The following is a 20,106-nucleotide window of genomic DNA, read 5'->3' on the forward strand; positions in this document are numbered from 1 at the left end:
TATTTTTTATTCTTTGTTAAATCCCATCATGGTAATGTCCTCAAGGATTCTCTATAATTAAAATTATTTGTAATTATTAATAATTTAAAATTTATTAATAATTTAAAATTATTTATAATTAGAATTATTCTCTAGCCAGAAAAATATTTTTATCTGATCACCATGAGTCCTCTCTAATGAAATACTGCTTTCTCTTCTCCTTGTCATTGATAATCTTTCTCTATAGAAAAAGTATAGCCGTGGTTGAACTAAACAACCGAATTATTTTTTTAAACAATTGGACTTTTTTGGCTGAACCTTCCAATTTTGGCCTCTCCTTCCCCCATCATAAACACTATTGTATGATCTACTTTTCGTTTTAAAAAGTATGGGTGTGTATATATTTTTCTAGAAGAATGCAGGGAAGATCATTTTGGGGGGAGTGGGGAAAGGGTGTAACATACATTATTATAATTGACTTGATTAACTTTCTAATTGAATTATTCTCAAGGATGGAGGTATTCATTTATACTCCCACCACCAGCTTAATTTCTTTTAAAGGAAATCTTTCAAAAATTTAACATACCTAATCTTTAACATCATCTGATAATCGTCTATAATCAGATTTTCCCGTTTTTTTCCCCTAAAGTGTCTTTCACAGCTAGCTTGCTCAGACTATAGAAAAAGTCAAACTGATAGATTGTTTACTGTAGTTCTAGAACATCACTCCCATCCTCTCCTTACTTTACCCATAGTGGAAAAGACTAGGTCTGCAACATTCTGGAACTGTCTGAATCTTTATGGTATCATTTCATTTGATCCTCTCTTACCTCTGTTCCCTTGCAAACTGGAAGTTATATCTGAAGGCTTGGTTCAATTCGAGTTAAGTATTTAGAGTTGATGTATTTCATATCGTGTCACAGAGACAAGTAATTAAGAGCATTCTTTTTTAGCAATAACAATTGTTTGACAGCATTTTACTGCTTTTTAAGTTCAGAGGGGTCATAGAGAGTCTATGGGGGAGCACCATGTCTTCTTTGAATAACAACAGTTCTTTATCTGGGGGAAATACAGCTATCTAGGGGTCATTTGGGCACTCTTGCTGGAGATGTAAGTCAGGTTGCACTTTGGTAACTATATCTAACTGAAATTTACCCTTGCTTCCTTAACATTCTCTCCTTCCCATTACCGTATTACATCAGACTTTCTGTTTATTGGCTAATAATCATGAATGGGCTTGAGCAACTTCATTTTGAAAGTTAAAACTTCTTATATTCCTAACAATTTTTTTTTAATATGGGTCACTTTTGGAATGTATTACATTTAACCAGTGCTATTCAATTATTTTTAAGTAGGACATGGAAATTTAGTAAGTAATTTGCTTTAAAAAATTAAATATTCTTTGTATGATTAAAGGAGGATTACCCAAAGCCTACAAACATATTCATCCATATTAAGCAAAACCTTTGGTCTTCAGTTAGTGGTGGGAATGGAGTTAATGATTTTTTTAGTATAATTTGAAAAGAGAGCTTCCAACTTTTTTAAGCATTCTTTAGGAATTTAGAATTAAAAAAATATTAACAAGAACATAAAAAGAATAAAGTTGGTCTGATTATCAGGTGGCTTAGCATCTGAATTCATTGTTCCCCATATATATATATATTTTAATAAATTTATTTATTCGCTGCGTTGGGTCTTCGTGTTGCGCGTGGGCTTTCTCTAGTTGCGGAGAGCAGGGGCTACTCTTCCTTGCGGTATGCGGGCTTCTCGTTGCGGTGGCTTCTCTTGTTGCAGAGCACAGGCTCTAGGTGCGCAGGCTTCAGTAGTTGTGGCTCACAGGCTCTAGAGCGCAGGCTCAGTAGTTGCGGTGCATGGGCTTAGTTGCTCCACGGCATGTGGGATCTTCCCAGACCAGGGCTCAAACCCATGTCCCCTGCATTGGCAGGCGGATTCTTAACCACTGCGCCACCAGGGAAGTCCCTGTTCCATATTTTTTTGATGGAGCTTTTCTGCAAGTATTTGTCTTAAAGTTTAATTTTCTTTTTAATTTTCAGACAGGTTTCTTATTATACCCTTACATTCACTGATGCCTACAGTTAACCAGACACAGGTATGTTGTTAAATTTATCTTTCAAACTGCAGCAGGCTTTAAGGACTGCTTATTGTAGGTTTTATTTTCTTTTATTTTTTAATGCACATTTTCAAATAGTAATCCATATAAAAAAATACTTCTTTGAGAACCTTTGCAAATAAGTCTTTAGGGAATGATTGCACAAGAAGTTGAATAAGAGAGGCTAATCCACAAATCAAATTAGTTTTGTCAGCATTAGGGAAACGTTTAAAGATTGGTTTTACCAAGAACTTGTTTGGGTTTCCTGAATAAAAGAAAAAGGTATGTGAATACCAATAAAAATAACTCAACCTAGAAATTAATATTTGACATGTACAGCTTGATATTTGAAATTTTGATTTAACAGAATTAGTACATTTGCAGGCATGAGATTTCAATAATGTATTATTATGGTTTTGGATGTTTTGGCTGTGTCAGATGCAGGGATTTCTCTAGTTAGAATGAAGACTGCTTTCTCAAAGGCAAGGTGATTTTCTATTGTTTGCAGTTCCTGGTAGAATGAGATGGATCCATTTTTCCACTCTTTGTAAGAAAATATCATGACATTTTTTATTGAGAGCTTTTTAATATCCTTTCTGCTGGTACCCTAGTCCTGAGTAAGGCTCAGCCAGCTGGATTAGATATAGAGTGCATACCTGAGGGAAGAGAAGAGGAAAGAAAGAGAACTTTTGATTCCAAAGATTGGACAAAATTGTATCCAGTGTGGAGGTACTGCCATCTCTGACACCCTCACCATAAATTATTTATTCCTTTCTTAGAGAATATGTGACTAGACTGGCAAACAACATTTTCTTTATTGATTATCATTTTTATAAACGAGGGGATAAGTTTTATGCATTTTTTTTTTTTTTTTTTGCATTTTTTTGCTTTTCACCCAAGGTGGTACTTGCCATCATGACATTGTAGGATTCGCTATGTGAAGGGGATTTTTTTAAAAAATCCAGTCAAAAAGCTAGTATACGGTGGCACAGCCAGCTGACATTCATTCTGATGATTGGGCATCTGCCTGGTTGGTTGGTGATCTTACCTTTATACTCTTGGGTAATTCGTAATTCTTTAAACTTCTGTCCCTCTTCCTTAAAAGTTTGACTGTACAATAAGACGTTTATACTCTCCAGCATTTGTTAAAAAACAAATTTTAAATTATATTTAAATATTATTAGTAATTTATATACTACTTAAATATCTATAAATTCAAATTATATTTAAATTATCACATTTCATTTGAAATCTTGTTTGTGGTAAGGTTCTGACATCTGTGGGAGATTCAGTTTGGTTTACCAAAAGAATTCTCTGGTATTGAAGATGATGTATACTGTATAAATATATCTATAAATATTAGATGCATATGTCAGTGAACACAGAATTGCTAAAAATGAACAGTACCTGAAGTAATTCCTCTATTTGCAAGAATGATGTATCAGAAATTAGTTTACTTTTGGGATTTTGATGTATTTATTCTTACAGGTATTTAAAAGAACCCCTCCTGGTGTTCGGAAAATAGTAATTGCTACCAACATTGCAGAGACTAGGTAAAAATTGTTTTAATTACCAACTACTGATGATTACGTTAGTTTTGAGCCCCATAAATTATTAACATACTTTAATCTTTTTCTTCTACAAAATACTTTGTAATTTCTTAAAAGTAAAGCTATTTTAATTTAGTTATGGTAGTGAACATAGGTTTCGTGGGGTTTTTTTCAGCGTATACTAATGTTCTAGCCTCTTTAGAAATAGCCTGTTAAGTGGTTGTTTTAACGCTTTCCTAAAGAAGCATGGGGACTGAGGTCAGTTTTTCTGGTTGGGAGTAGAATTGTTTGGTAGTTTGGTAATTAGTTATATACAGCATTTAAAATATATTGTATTTCCTTGGAGGTACTATTATACCAGTATGGTCGCTGGAACAGATTGTTCTGTGGAAACTGATATTAAATCATGGAACTGGAGGGCTCATAAAGCTAGGTACAAAAGTCCTCAGGCAAGTTGTGAAGTTCGGCTGTAGGCAAATAAGAATTTAGCACATGATCTGTAAGATTGGCCCTATGTGCTGCCACTGAAGCTGCTGATGCTGCCTGTATTTGGTGCTTGATTCCCCTTATGTTGGTAACTGGGAGGAGTGGTGAAAATCCAGAACTGCTAAAAATCAAATTGATTTAATAAAAAATGCTTTAAAATCCCTGTTTGTAGGCCTGTTATCGGTTAATGTATTTTTCATGTGTTTTTAACATTTTTTATATATTTATTTTCTAAATAGCATTACCATAGATGATGTAGTTTATGTAATAGATGGAGGAAAAATAAAGGAGACACACTTTGACACACAGAACAACATCAGTACAATGTCTGCTGAGTGGGTTAGTAAAGCTAATGCTAAACAAAGGAAAGGTCGAGCTGGAAGGTAAGATGGGACCTTTGAATGAAGCCTTAAAAAAAAAAAATTTTGTGTAGCAAAATGTGTTGGTGGCATTTAAAAATATTTATTTAGGACAGTTACCTTTCATATTTTTAAAAACTAACTGCAGCACGTTTTTAAATGGGAAAGTTGTTTTAATCATAGTTGCTTTGGAAAAACTATCCTACCAAGTTTTCTATTTTATGATATTTCTACCTCTCATTCCTCAGTCTGCTTAATTAAAATTAATATCTTTATGTTATTAGCTATATTACTTATAATTGTGTTTCTTTTTAAAAAGCATATATTACTAATAATGATAGCTATTAATAATATTTGAATGTCAGATCATCTCATAGATACTTTATATGCATTAACTTGCTTAATCCTTACCACAGTGCTATGAAGTGTAGGTTATTATCTCTATTTTAAGGGTAAAGAAATTAAGGTACAAAGAAATTAAGTCATCTATCCAAAGTCACACAGTTTTGTAAGTAGCAGAGCCAGGATTTGAAGCCAGGCAGTCTGGCTCCACAGTCTGGGCTACTCATGAGTATACTTCACAGCTGTGCTGGGTTTTCACTATCAGTTACCAATGAAAGCACAGGGAAAATACCTTTTCCCCACTGATGTGGTGATAACAGAAGAAATAGAAATATCTCTGTTTTAATGGTAGGAGAAAAGATTTGCCTTTAACACAAATAATTGCACTTATTATTTATTGTAAGGCATACTTCACAGTATTTTTACACTCTTACTCATATGAGTAGTAGAATCACGTCTGGAGTTTTAGAAGAGAGTTTTTATTTTGCCTCTTACACGTAGAATAAAAAGATTCCTATTAATCTTCAAATACTGCCTTAAGTAAGGAAAGGAGAGTTGAAAAAAAATTTTACAGACCATTTTATCAGTCCTTTAAGTTTGTACTATATCTTTAAAGCTCTGACTCACTTGCTATGATCTTTGCTGATTATCCCAGTATAACTTGACTTCCAGGTAGTTTATTAGATTATGCATTTGGTGCTGTTGAGCATAGTCACAGCTTAATTCACGAAGTGTACCTTCTAATCAGTTAACCAGGGCATACCTTGATTGGGGACCTAGCAGGATTAGAGTTTTCCCATGCAGACCTGTCATTACTGGATACTGATTCAAAAAGTATTCACTGTGGTGAATGGGTTTTGGCACACTTTTATAAATGAATAGTAAACACACTAGGCACACTAGGCCTTAGATTTGATCCATGAGAACAATTATGGAAATAGAGTAAATGAAGTATTACATTTTATCTAATTCTTCATCACCATTATCCTGGTGAAGGTTAACTGTGGAATTACAGTGGGATTTTTTCCTAATTGAAGTATAGTTGGTTTACAGTGGTGTGTTATTTTCTGGTGTACAGCAAACTGATTTCGGTTATACGTATATATGTATATATACACACACAGTGTTTAATTCAAATGGAAAATAGTCCCTTGTGGGCTCTCTAGATATAAATTCCTTTAGCAAAGCTAATTAGATTGATAATTATGTTGAAGGCCAGAGCAAACTATATTAACTACGTGGTCCTCAGTGGAGACCCTCTTACTTTTAGTTTCTGCAGACATGTAATATACTAGATAATGGGTCTTTGTAGACTCATGACAGAAATAGCTAAGATTTTTAGAATTAATTTATTCCTATAGGAAAGGGCCTCCCCCTCCTTTAACAGCAAGCGCCTACAGAAATATTTTATTCTGCTTGAAGATGAATGAATTCATTAACCTCTTCATATCTGTCCTTAACATTGTACAAAGAATAGTATCATTAAGGTCACTAGGTGCAAACAATAACCGTTTCCAACATGCCTCTGAGAACTCAATAAATAGCACATACCTAAAAGCTTTTAAAATAATATAGACAGGTTAACATAATACCTTGCTCACAAGGCCCAAAGAGATTAACCTACGTATACTGCTGTTATTGTGAATGGAAGTCTGGAATCTGTAAGATAGAAACAGGGAACCAAATTATTGGTAGGGGGAGGCAATCCTGTATCTTTTAGAACTAGGACTTAGGGTTAATGGATTTAAGCTTATTCAAAACAGGTGGGGAGAAGGAATATGTGATTAATAAAAATGAAATAGTAAGTAAATTAGTTACGGTGTGGCTTGAAAGAAATATTGACTACTTCCCCTGCCTAGCCTTTTCTCTGGAGTTCTAAAAAGTCACTGATAATACACCCCCCGCTCCTTTTTTTTTTTTAAAGAGTTCAACCTGGTCATTGCTATCATCTGTATAATGGTCTTAGAGCAAGCCTTCTAGATGACTATCAACTGCCAGAAATTTTGAGAACGCCTTTGGAAGAACTTTGTTTACAAATAAAGGTAAATTAGCTGGGAGAGTTAAGAAAGTAAATAGGGTTCTAGTTTTCAGCATCTTTTATAGAGGAAAGTAGTATACTAATCTGCCAGAAAGAATTTTTACCTGCATTTGTTTTTCTCTTTGTGTCAGTACGGTTGATCCTTGAAGAGCGTGGGGATTAGGTTTGCTGAAAATCCACTTGCCGCCTTTTCTGCCTCAAAAACAAAGGAATTGATAAATGACTCACCCAAGGGTGGTTAGTTGAAACAGTTTGGGTAGAATCAGGACTTAAACCCTAGTTCTTTTGATCCTACATATTGTGACCTCTGATTGAACACAAACCTTTCCCCACGCTTAGTTAATTTAAAAATCTGTAAAATAAAAATGCAAGTACTATATTTATTGAAAAAAAATCTGTGTGTAAGTGGACCCATGCAGTTCAAAAAAGGTCAACTGTAAATTATATTTTTTAAAGTTTTGATCAGATATTGACTAAACAGTTTTAAATTACATACTGCTCTGGAGCCAGACTACCTGGGTTTGAATCCCAAATCATCCTGTGGCAAGCTGGTTCTGTTATATTGGGCAAGTTATTTAAATTAACTTCATATAAAATTCTTAGAACAGTGCCTGGCACATAGTAAGTGTCCAGTAATTGTTAGCTACTGTTGTTATGTCTTAAGATCCCTCATTATAGACTACTTACCATTTTTTCAGCATCTTAATGTATTTTGATAAAATTAGCTGCCTTATTTTGTAGGTAATTGGTAATCAACTTGTTTGTTGAGATTTTAACCAGCTACTTTTCTCATTAATAGAGTTGGTGGGTGTTAGAAAGTAGTATGTTGGCCTTTAAACATGTTTTTTATAAAATCACAAATATAATTTTTACTTATTCTGGTAAAATAACTAACTTGAAAATCGTGTATAGGTTTGATGCTTTATTTTGAGTCAGTGACACAGGCAGGATTAAACTGTTATGTCAATATATGATATATGTTTAATTATATTTGTCTCTCCCCAGATTTTAAGGCTAGGTGGAATTGCTTACTTTCTGAGTAGGCTAATGGATCCACCATCAAATGAAGCAGTGTTACTTTCCATAAAACACCTGATGGAACTGGTAAGTTTGATTTTTAAAAAAATTCTAACTTAGAGTGTTAAAGTAAGTAAGCCAGCTAATTATAAAATTTACTTTCATTATGGCAAGGTAGGCCAATGAATGTGCAGTGCCAGATTGATTCACTTTTTGGCTATTCAGCTTGGAATATGAAATATAAATTAGAAAGTTATAAAATGATACCTTTTTGAGTTTTCTTATACTGGGCTCTTTCCACACAAGTTTTTTCATTATAGGCCTGATTTCAAATTACATAAAATTTTGAAATCTTTCAATTACTGGTCCTCTTCATTTGTATTCCAGAAATGAATTTGGTTGCTTTATTCTACTCTTTCTGATTACCATAATGTTTTTAGAGCTTTTGTCAAATCCCAGGTAACTTAATAACAGTATGAACATTTTATAAAGGCAGCTCTTCTATTTTTGAAGGAATACTAGCAGGTGGCTTTTCTCCAAAATATCCTATCCCCCTACCTATCATTTTATTCTTACAGCTTTTTTCCTTAGATTCTTTTATGAAGTCAGTGTTTTGAGGAACTATTTTCAGTGTCTTAGTCAAGTGACCACTTAGTTGGTAGCCATCCCTTCATGAGACCATGTTGAGAAGCGGCACAGGACTGGAGAGAATTAGTGGGTGAGTTAATACCCAAAGTGGAGAGAAAGAATAGAGCTGTGCATCCCAACACAGTAGCCACTAGCCACAGGTGACTGTTTAAATTTAAATTTTGAATTAAATTACAAATTCAATATCTTGGTCACACTTGCACATTTTAGATGTTCAGTAGGCACATATGGCTAGTGGCTACCACATAATCAGTGCAGAAATAGACATTTCTGTCAATGCTGCAAGTTCTGTTGGTTAGTACTGGGCCAGAGGATGCTGAAGATGTATTTTACGTATTTCAATTTTATTTGTGCCCATCCATGTAGATAAATTTGAGATTTGGTCCATGTAAAAATAAGCTCTTAATGTGAGTATTAAGTTGTTTAAATGAAAAGCATTGTAACTTATCTGACCATCTTTGTTGGAATTTGGATTAGATTTAGTGAGGTTACTGGTATTTTAGGGAGCAGTGTGGTTTTACTCCTGACCTCTCTTCCCCTCCAGACTTTTATCGAATAGAACAGCAGTAGAGGGCTACGGGGTGATCAGAGAATCAACGTATTATTTGTGGTAGAGACAGACAACCAGAGGGCGGCTGGAGTCTGAAGCCAGAGTGGGATGACTTCCTCTCCCAACTGAATTTAAGAACCAGTCTTTACTTAGCCATTTGTAGGCAACGAAATTGTGAAAAGGCTTGGAAAATCCTTGCCAACAGTAGGGTCTAAAGCCTACATTTTGAAAAAAACTTCTTATTGTGCAATACGGCATGCCCATCCAGGGTAAAAGAGTAAAACAAAAATGTCCAGCTTAATGGTTTATCACAAAGTGAGCACTCTTATTTTTATTCATGTCAAGAAGTTAAGAACATTTCCAGTATCCTAAAAACCAACTTCCTACCCTCGCCCAATTATTCTACTCTCAGGCTCAAAAATAACCTCTATCATGACTTTAATGGTAATCTCTTGCTTGTTTTTCTTGATGGTTTTACCATACCAGTATACATCTTTACAGAGCTCGGTTTAACTTGGCCTTTTGCGAACTTTACATGAACTCACACAGGATGTGTTTTTTTTTTTTTTTTTTTTTGCAAGGGGGAATGGGGTTCTGGATTCTTTCACTGAAACATTGTGAGATTCATGTGCATTATTGCTTTCAGCTATAGTTCATTCATTTTCATTTCTTTACCATATTTTATTATATGACTACTGAAAGGCATTTTTGTTATTTCCAATTTGAGGCAGTTACATATAGTGCTGGTATGACTGTTATTCAATATTTATTGTTTCTTGGTGCACGTGTTTAAGTATTTCTCATGGGTGTACACTTGAGTGAATTCACTGAGTCATAACGTATGTGTATGATTAACTTTGGTAGGTAATGCCCACCATTTCCCAAAGTTGTCAAACTACTTACACTCCTACCAGTGTCAGTGGTAGGTGAACATTCTCAGCTCTATAGCATCACCAACCTGTAGTCTTTTATTCTAAGCATGTTGATAGGTATGTAGTAGTTTTGTGGCTTTAGTTTGCATTACCATGACTGCTGTTGAATTTGTAGGCAGCTTTTTATGCTTATTGCCCATTTGGATAGTCTCATTTATAAATTATTGATGCCTGTTTTTCTATTACATTGTAGGAGGTCATTATATACTTTTTGTGTACTCTTGATCTGAGCCTTTTGTCAGCTGTGTATTGCACATGTCTGTATTTTTACCTTTTCACTTTTTAATAGTGGTTTGATAAACTGAAATTCCTAATTTTAATGTGGTCAAATGTATCAGTCTTTTTCTTTATTGTTACTGCTTTTTGTCCTTTAGTAAGTTTTTCTCTACCCTGGAGTCATGACGATATATTGTTTTAACTTTGTTTTCTTTTTCACACTTAGCTATATAATCCATCTGCAATGGATTTGTGTGTGTGTGTGTGTGTGTGTGTGTGTGTAGGTGAGGTAATAATCAAAGTTTTTAGATATGTAGAGCAGTTGACCGAAACCATTTATAGAAAAGTTCATCCTTTTCCTCTTTGTTCTGCAGCCATAGTCATAGATCAGGTGTCTATGGATATTTGTCTGTTTGTAGGCTCTCCTTTATTCTATTGGTGTATATTTCTATCTTGAGCTGGTGTCACACTGCCTTAATTATAATATTGAGTCTTACCAAACAAGAACATGATCTGTCCCATTGATTTAGTTATTTAATCTCTTGGTGTTTCAGCGTTTTCTGTGTATTATAGAACTTTTTAAAAGATTTATATCTGGTTTGTAGTATTTCTGGATTATATTCAAACTTCAAAATTTTTCATTTTCTTGTGAGTCTGATATACACAAATCAAATTGGTTTTGAATGTTGACCTTGCATTCATCAATGCTATGAAACCCACTTACTCTGATAACTATATGTAGATTTTTGAGCACACAGTCACATCTATAAATAATTGCAATTTTATTTATTCCTTTCCAGCTGTCATCCAGGATCCTTAGTACAATGTTGAGCAGAAGTGTTATGATAGTGTGCACTCTTATGTTCTTATTCTCAAAGGAAAACCTGTCAAAAATTCGTTGAGCATGTTTTTTGAAGATTTTTGGTGGAAACTATCAAATTAAGGAAGTTTCTATTCTTAATTTACTAAGAGATTTTTATCATGCATGGATAATGGATTTTATCAAATACCTTTTCTGCCTCTAATGAGATTATACAATTATGCTGTTTTTTTATGTTAAATTTGTAATATATTGAATTACATTGATTTTTCAATTGTTAAACCAACTTTCATTCCAGAAACAAACCTATCTTGCTGAGATTCAGTATGCCATTATTTTGAGTTTCTCATGCGTAAGATTATTTAGTTTCCCTTTCTCCAGATGTCCCTTGTCAAGTTGGTACCAAGATTATGCTAGGTTCAGAAAACAAGTGGAGAGGTTTTGTTTTGTTCTTTTCCTATTCTCTGAAAGAGTTTTTATAAGATTGAGGTTATTTCCTCCATAAATGTTTAGTAGAGATCTTTGTCTAATGAGACATTTGAGTTATTTTTGTTCTGTTTTTTAATTTAAATTTTTACATTTTTATACAGTTTTTAAAGGTTACACTCCATTTACAGTTATTACAAAATATTGGCTATATTCCCCATGTTGTACAGTACATCCTCGTAGTCTGTTCTACACCCAATAGTTTGTACCTCCCACTCTCCCACCCCTATAACAAACTAGTGGTTGGTTGCCAGTGGGGGGGGGCAATTGAGTTATATTTTTTATTATTTTTGTTGTTGTTCAAATCTTGTTATTTTGAATGTGTACTAGACATTGTATTTACAGAGGTCTTTGTAGATAAAAACTTGGAGCTTGGGGTGATGGTAATTTCTTCCAGAGAGGATTTATGTTGCTTCTTCTGGGAAAAGATGCCCCAATGTTGGGTTCACTTCCTTGGACTTCTGTCCCTCCCCTAATCCTGGACTTGTGATTTTTGTAATTCTTTTGTAACTCCTCAGTCTTCAAGCAGCTTTTCCATCTGTGCTCAGTAGGATGATTGGATCAAATTACCTAGGTAATCGGAGCAGAAGTCACCCCGTTGTGGGGGGTTCTAGATAAATATTTTATCTCTTGCTCTCCTGTCTCATGTCTCCTAAAGTACTAGAATCTAGGGGCTATGCATTCTATATTCCAAATATGTAATAGTGTCTCATTTCTTCTACAACTCTTGTACTTTACTGGGTGATTTTATTTGAAGACTTACTGGTGTGTTATTTCTCTCATTTCTCTTCCACCATTTATAGTAAAGCCAAGTTGTTTCTGTTTAAGTAAGTTTCTAACCTTTGCTGACCTCAAAACTTATGTCGCAAACTTATGTTTTGATGAAGAGAACTAAAGCTGAACAATATTAGGGCATTTGGACTTAAGAGTGGCCTATTATTTTTTCTTAAGCAAACTAAAATGTGGTGCTTACAATGTGTTTTAAACATAAACTCTTACTTTACAGAACGCTTTGGATAAACAAGAAGAATTGACACCTCTTGGAGTCCACTTAGCACGATTACCAGTTGAGCCACACATTGGAAAAATGATTCTTTTTGGAGCTCTGTTCTGTTGCCTCGACCCGGTGCTCACCATTGCTGCTAGTCTTAGCTTCAGAGATCCCTTTGTGATTCCACTGGTAAGAAAGATACAAGTAAAAGCCCAGGTATTTTTAGATACACAGGGTAGTTGTTTTCTTAGATAGATTTTTCATTGGCTTTTTATTAGAATGCCATTCTCTGTTATATACTATCAGAGCAATTTAAGTTGCCTTCATCTGTTTTAAGGGAAAAGAAAAGGTCGCAGATGCAAGAAGAAAGGAATTGGCAAAGGATACTAAAAGTGATCACCTGACAGTTGTGAATGCATTTGAGGTAAAAGGAATATATTTAAATGTTTAAAATCTGTATTATAGTTATCAGGAATAAACTGCTAAGTGAGAATGCCTAAAATTAGGTGAACATTTGGAAAAAAATTGTACATCATTTTTCAATTTTGTGATAACTCATTACATTTACCCTTTTGGAAAAAAGTCTATTTTTGTGTTTTGATAACAATAGAACAAGTGAACAATTTATTTTAAAATTTTATTTGCTATTATTCTTTTGTATCTTTGTCTTACTGACATTTATGACAGAAGATCCCTTTTTGTTCATTAATAAACTATGCATGTATTCAGATTTAACATTTTTGATAGAGCATGATAGTCATGTACACTACTCAGGATAAAGAGACTTTTTCTCTTATAGACAAGCTTATCTGAGGATAAACATTTATCATCCATCTTTGCAACATTTAAATGTAATTTGGTGTATAGAGACAGCATCTTTTTACTGTAGTTCTAGTTTCAGTTTTGTACTACCTATTATGGGAAAGTTTGTATTTTTTTCCTTTTGAGCTCATTCAGTATTTTCTTTTTTCCCATCTTCCCTCCTTCTCTAGCTTAAAGCAAAGTAAAACAATATATTTTTGAAGTTGAAAATATATAATAGCATTGAAATTTGTTCAACAGAGTGCTCATTTTGACTAATACAATCATGTACAGAATGATGCTATTTTATGTAAAATGCACAGTATGTTACTATATAACTTGCTCTTTTTTGTGTAAAGAAAGGTCTGCAAATTCAGTTTTGGTTATCTCTTAACAACTAGGATCATGGGGAGTTTATGTTTTTTTAGTTTGTTAATTTGGAAATTCTTTGAATTTTTTACAAGAAAATGAAATATCAGTAGAAAGTAAAATTATTACCAAAATAAAGACAAACTGGTAAGCAGTCTTTGCTTTGGGGAACAGTATCAATACTTTTTCTTCATAGGGCTGGGAAGAAGCTAGACAACGTGGTTTCAGATATGAAAAAGACTATTGCTGGGAATATTTTCTGTCTTCAAACACACTGCAGGTAATGGTGAATGTTTTGAAGTGCTTCTCATATGTTAGGTTAGGGACTTATATGTATTTTGTGTAGTCAAATCTATAGCAAAAAGTTAAGTTTTTGCTTAACTTTTGTGTGAGTTTGTCTTATGAAGTTGAATCATTATACAGAATCATAAAAGGAATCTTTATTAAATCAACTGCAACAAAACAAAAAAGGTGTATAGCATAATAAACAAAAAACTAATGGCTAAGAAAAAAAATGAGCCCAGAGTTTAGCAGGAAAATACAGAGAGGCTCGATTACTGTTCCTGCACCATTTTGATGATTCATCCTGAAAATTTTCACTAATACTCCTAAAATCTGTTTTAAAATCTCAGAGCGAGTATCTTTAACTTTTGGGTAGGTATTTTTATCTTCAACTGACTTAGTGTAGTGAGAAAACACTGGACAGGAGGCATTTGTGAAATAGAAGAAAGTGAACAATTAACAGGGCAGATGCACATCAGACTTCAGACTCTGCACTGAACTGGAGAAGTGATCTCAAGCCAGTGGGAGTAGAAATATCCTCACCTTCCCGCATTACATGTACACTCCATCTTTGTGGCATAGATTTAACAAATCTACGGGAGTAAAAGAATCCAGAATCTAGAATATTTAATCAAAAGTGCCCAAACATTAACAGAATGAAAAGAAGGGTAATAACTCTGAAAGATACTACAGCCAATGGTAAAAAAAGTAATAGGTGTCTCTACATTGAAAATTTAAGAGTAATTGAATATGTATTTAGAGATATATTGTAAGAACATTTCCCTTAAGTGGAAAAAATGAAGTGAAGTACAGTATGAAAAAAGATGGTTGAATCCAACCAAGTGTTTTTTGAAAATATTATATCCAGTCAAGATACTAATTCAAGTATAAAGAAAAATGACAGGCATTCAAGAAAGCACTTGAAATACTACACCCATGAGTTGATCTTGAAATATTTACTGACAGTGAAATGCTGCCTATTAAGAAGTGAATCAGAAAGAATTCAGGAATGGAGAGTACATGCTAAGTCAGCTGGTGGTAGATACTGAAATTAAATATGGAAAAATGCAAAACAGTATTGGGAATTATGGATACAGAATAAAGGTTATTATCCTGAACAATATAAAATAATGGTGATAGAAACCAGGAGATGACCTAGAGAGTCAGTTATAAGAGAATGTAGGTGGGGAAACTAAAGTCACATAATTCATAAAAGGGATATATACTTAAATGTGACAATTTTATGTCTCATAATCTCTTACTTTAAGCTCACAAGGATCCTTTATTAAATATCTCTTATGATTATAAGAATGTAAGGTTCATCTAGTTCAGTTTCATTTCTTTTTAACTTCCTTAAATTGAACTAAAATTAATTTGAATGCTTTTGTAAAAACAGCTTCTATATTTACGTTATCCCGTTGTTAGGATAGCATTTTTGTCTAATTCTTCTGTCCGTATAAATGCATAGTAAGTGTCTGCAATATTTACCTAGTTAATGGTATTTCTGACAGTATTGAGATTAGGGTAGTCTTCTTTTGTACTTTGCTATACTACTTGAATGCTTTTTGTAATGAGTCACGTATCATTTTTACCCAAAGAGTGATTTTTCCTATAAATAAACACAAGAAACAGGCCTTAAGCTTTTGTGCCAGGATGTAACAGTAGTTAATTTTCAGTAGTACATATATGGATGTTGGTTATTTTCTCTATGCTTTCCTGTTTTGTTTTGTTTTTTCAAAATATGGGGTAGAGAGCAATTTTGAAAATTATGAGCCTTTTTGTAAACTGAAGTAATCCTTAAACGTCGGTTGTTATTCCCTACAGCAGGCAAGCCTTAAGATTGGACAATAAATATTTTTGGCTTACAATCCATATGGTTTCTGTTGCAACTGCTCACCTCTGCCATTATAATGCAAAAGCAACCAAAGATAGTGTGTTGATGAATGGGTGTTGTTTTGTTCCAGTAAAACTTTATTGACAAAAACAGGTTTTTATAAATTTTGTAGTTTACCAACCCTGCTCCAAAACATCACATTTTTGCAAAAGTGTTTCATAAAGCAGGGAAAGCTCAAAGCTAAATTTATTTATGAGTACATGCTTTATAACCCCTATCAATTTGTGTGAAAGGTATTCTAGTTCTGTTTGTTACCATTGCTCCCTAGATGCTGCATAACATGAAAGGGCAGTTTGCTGAGCATCTTCTTGGAGCTGGATTTGTAAGCAGTAGAAATCCTAAAGATCCAAAATCTAATATAAATTCAGGTAAAGCAGAAAGTACAGTGTAAATAACTTGCTGCTGTTGTCAGTTGTATCCGTATTTTACTTTTTTTTCTCTACCTTCCCACCCCCAATAGATAATGAGAAGATAATTAAAGCTGTCATCTGTGCTGGTTTATATCCCAAAGTTGCTAAAATCCGACTAAATTTGGGTAAAAAAAGAAAAATGTAAGCATTGAAGATTATTATGAATTATTTGTAGTTCTCTCAAACTTTCGAAATCCTCTACTGCAACAGGGCTTATATTGTACATTTGTTCTTACTCATAATAGGGCCATATTCTTGTTACTTTTGGTCATTGAAGAGAAGGCAGTCTGTTTACCATGGGCATCACTTTCCCTCATAGCACATCCCTGGAGTCTGCTGCTTCATCACCCATTTTTCACAAAGAATGTTAGTGAAATATAATATCAATGTAAATATGAGAACAGTAAGCCAGCTATACCTTGTTTAGAGTAAATTTTGTTTCAGGATTTTTTTCCTCTTTTTTTTTTTTTTTTTTGGCGGTACGCGGGCCTCTCACCGCTGCGGCCCCTCCCGCTGCGGAGCACAGGCTCTGGACGCGCAGGCTCAGCGGCCATGGCTCACGGGCCCAGCTGCTCCACGGCATGTGGGATCTTCCCAGACCGGGGCACGAACCTGTGTCCCCTGCATCAGCAGGCGGACTCTCAACCACTGCACCACCAGGGAAGCCCTTTTCCTCTCTTTTAAAACAAGTAATTTTCTACTTGAGCTCTTTGAATAAAATTGTGGTGATTTTACTATTTTGAGAAATAAAGTATAACTTTAAATGTATGTACAAATAGAGTCAGCCTTAGTTGTAATTGGAGACAACAAATAAGGCATATTTTTGCCCAGTAAAAGAATTCATTCCAGTGAGGAAAAAAGAGAAACTGGAAGTCACAAATGGCTAGTGGTATGTGAATTGGTGCCACCCTTTTGGAAGACAATTTAGATTAGAATTATGTATCAGCAGTCATTAAAATAGTCACTGGCCCCGTGGATTCATAAGTGAATATTTGAATTTAATATTTTCTAAGGAAGTAATTCCAAATGTTTTTTGACAGGTATATTATAAACAACATAGATGTCTAGTAGCAGTGGGGAAATTATGGTTTTATAAGACCATATTATATGGCATTTCTGTTAGGCGTATAAAACATCACTGTATATTGACATAAAATATTTGAGCTGATGTTAGATGAAAAAGTTGGATGTTCTGTAAACATGAAAAAATATAGACCTCAAAGATAGCCTAGAGTGCAGCAGTGTAGTGGTTCTCAACCTGGGTGATTTTGCCTCCCTGGGGACATTTGACAATGTCTGCAGACATCTGTGGTTGTTATAAGTGGAGGAGTATGTACTACTAGCATCTAGTACATAGAGGTCAGGGATGCTATTAGGCATTCCATAATGCACAAGACAGTCCCCCACAACAGAAAATTCAATATGTCAAGAATGCTGATGTTGAGAAACCCTATTCTCACGTGGAAGATTATGGGTAACATGAATTTTAATCACTGTAGTTGGATTATCCACATTTTAAGTGATCTGAGTACTTTTTTGACATCAGTACTTTGTCAAATTCTTCTTCATATCTATCCCTAAACTTACAGGTAGCTTAACGGAGAGACTCCTTGAAATACAAACATTTTATATATCCCTCTGCCATCCTGGGAAGGCTTTATGAAAGAAAGGTAGTTCTCTTTGGGTTTATGCTTTGTTTTGGTCTAGTCAGCACATTTTGGCATACTGGCTAAGAGTTTAAGTTTTTGTTGGAACACAGCTGTGCCTGTTTGTTCACATGTTGTTTGTGCCTGCTTTCCACCTGCACTAGCAGAGTTGAGTAGTTGTGACAGAAGGTCCGCAAAGCATAAAATATTTTCTCTCTGGTCCTGTATAGAAAAAGTTTGCCAAACCCTGCTGTTCTGGTGATGTAGGGTTGCAGGATGGCATTGGTTAAATTGACTGTGCGGTGAGGAAAAGCAGTTGCTCATTTTATTCTGAATAATGGCTCATGACTGTGATTCAGATTTTGGTAGACGTATTATGGATTCCTAGAACCATGAAAAAGATACTTTTAAAAACAAAGAGGAAGGATTAATGGATTATCAGCTTTATTCTGTAATTACCACTGACTATATAAACTATCAGACATCTCCCTGTTGAATAATATTAATTAAAGACTCCTACAAATTGAGGTGAAATTTTTGTGACTATCAAAGGAAGGACCCGTAAAAATGGAGAGATTGAACTAGAGCTGTGTACATTTATTCCAAGTATTCCTGTTTTGAAGGGTGGGGGGAGTTCAGTGAATGTGAGACCATTTAAAACATATTTTAGAATAGGTTTTTAAAAACCAGTTTTAGCTAACTCCCTTTTAAACAAAATTCTTCATTTTAAATTTTAGATCATTTCACAGAGTTATTCTGTAAATTGACGGCTGTTTATCAGTAGCATGATTTACAGTAAAATGTACAGACTATTCTCTTGGTCTGATTCACTTAGAATTATATCAGGTATTTCATTTTTTGTACTTTACTGGTATAGTATATATACTAACATAATTAGGGAATATTTTGTCATCTTTCTAATATGTTGAGTAATTATACCTATAAGAAAAGGATTTGTTGTATGATTTAGAGTACTCTTATTTAGCCAATTATTTTTCCATGTCTTATTAAAACAAAAATTTGGAAATTTATATTGCAGAAATAAATTGAACTCATCTGTGGAGTTTGTTTTGATTCTGGGATTAGTTTGGAATCCTCCAGAGTTTTGTTTTGTTTTGTTTTTAAACTACATTTTAACTTTTTTAAAGGGTGAAAGTTTACACAAAAACTGATGGACTAGTTGCTATTCATCCCAAATCCGTTAATGTGGAGCAAACAGAGTTTCATTACAACTGGCTTATCTATCACCTGAAGATGAGAACAAGTAGTGTAAGTGAATACATAAAATAACCATGGGTCTGAATAACAGTCTTGTTGTATTTTTTAAATTGTATAGGTTTTCATAATTATAAACAAAATTTATTTTCTTTAAAAAAATTTTTTTTATGACATGACTTATACCTTCTTTAAGCAGATAACCTATACTTTTAATGTGCAGATCTGTCATGATGTATCTTTGTATTTTAATTAATTGGGATGGTTATTTGATTTGCATAATTTTCTTTCAGAGCCTGCTTTCAAGACATACTGGCATCTTATGGTATATAAGAGTACACTTTTCAGAGAATTTTGTTGGCCTGTCAATATACAAGTATTGGTCAGAATATTAAGTGGGAATTCTGTTAATATATAAATAAAAAGAACTTCAGCTACATTAGTGTTTTGGTTTTATCACTTAGGCAATATTTTGTTTACAGAACAGTGCTATTGATTGAATTGAAACAAAAATATAAAACTCCTTTGTTCTCTGAAGTAAGAATGGCTTGTTTAAATGGTATTTCTTCAAATTTAGTCTCTGTAATTACACTAAAAGGATAATACCTGTTTTAGAAGGAAAGCACTAATAGATTGATACTAGTGATATTATTGAGTTAATGTGACAGTAATCCTTCCAGACTCCTTAATGTATTCATTTGCCTTAATTCTCATTATAGATATACTTGTATGACTGCACAGAAGTTTCTCCATACTGTCTCTTGTTCTTTGGAGGTGATATTTCCATTCAGAAGGATAATGATCAGGAAACTATTGCTGTAGATGAATGGATTATCTTTCAGTCTCCAGCAAGAATTGCCCATCTTGTTAAGGTGACTGACTTTACATGATTGTCTTTGATTCTGCATACAAGTTAGTATGTGGTCTTGTGGTTTTGTTCTTCCAAGTGTTATACATGTTGTGTT

At 34.0% G+C, this 20,106-nt stretch overlaps 1 protein-coding gene across 1 annotated transcript in view; it reads left to right on the top strand.

Moving 5' to 3' along the window:
• Positions 1-20,106, top strand: part of DHX36 (DEAH-box helicase 36) — a 50,490-nt gene that overhangs the window by 27,433 nt on the left and 2,951 nt on the right. The window contains exons 13-24 of the mRNA XM_029214380.1: positions 2,034-2,089; positions 3,578-3,642; positions 4,365-4,508; positions 6,751-6,868; positions 7,870-7,968; positions 12,540-12,713; positions 12,862-12,948; positions 13,891-13,974; positions 16,139-16,238; positions 16,331-16,421; positions 19,075-19,195; positions 19,861-20,013. Coding sequence (XP_029070213.1) covers positions 2,034-2,089; positions 3,578-3,642; positions 4,365-4,508; positions 6,751-6,868; positions 7,870-7,968; positions 12,540-12,713; positions 12,862-12,948; positions 13,891-13,974; positions 16,139-16,238; positions 16,331-16,421; positions 19,075-19,195; positions 19,861-20,013 — 1,292 coding nt within the window. The remainder of the gene's footprint in view (positions 1-2,033; positions 2,090-3,577; positions 3,643-4,364; positions 4,509-6,750; positions 6,869-7,869; positions 7,969-12,539; positions 12,714-12,861; positions 12,949-13,890; positions 13,975-16,138; positions 16,239-16,330; positions 16,422-19,074; positions 19,196-19,860; positions 20,014-20,106) is intronic.

This window comes from Monodon monoceros, unplaced genomic scaffold, assembly GCF_005190385.1.
Source record: "Monodon monoceros isolate NGI ecotype Baffin Bay Population unplaced genomic scaffold, NGI_Narwhal_1 Super_Scaffold_11, whole genome shotgun sequence".
Lineage (NCBI taxonomy): Eukaryota > Metazoa > Chordata > Mammalia > Artiodactyla > Monodontidae > Monodon > Monodon monoceros.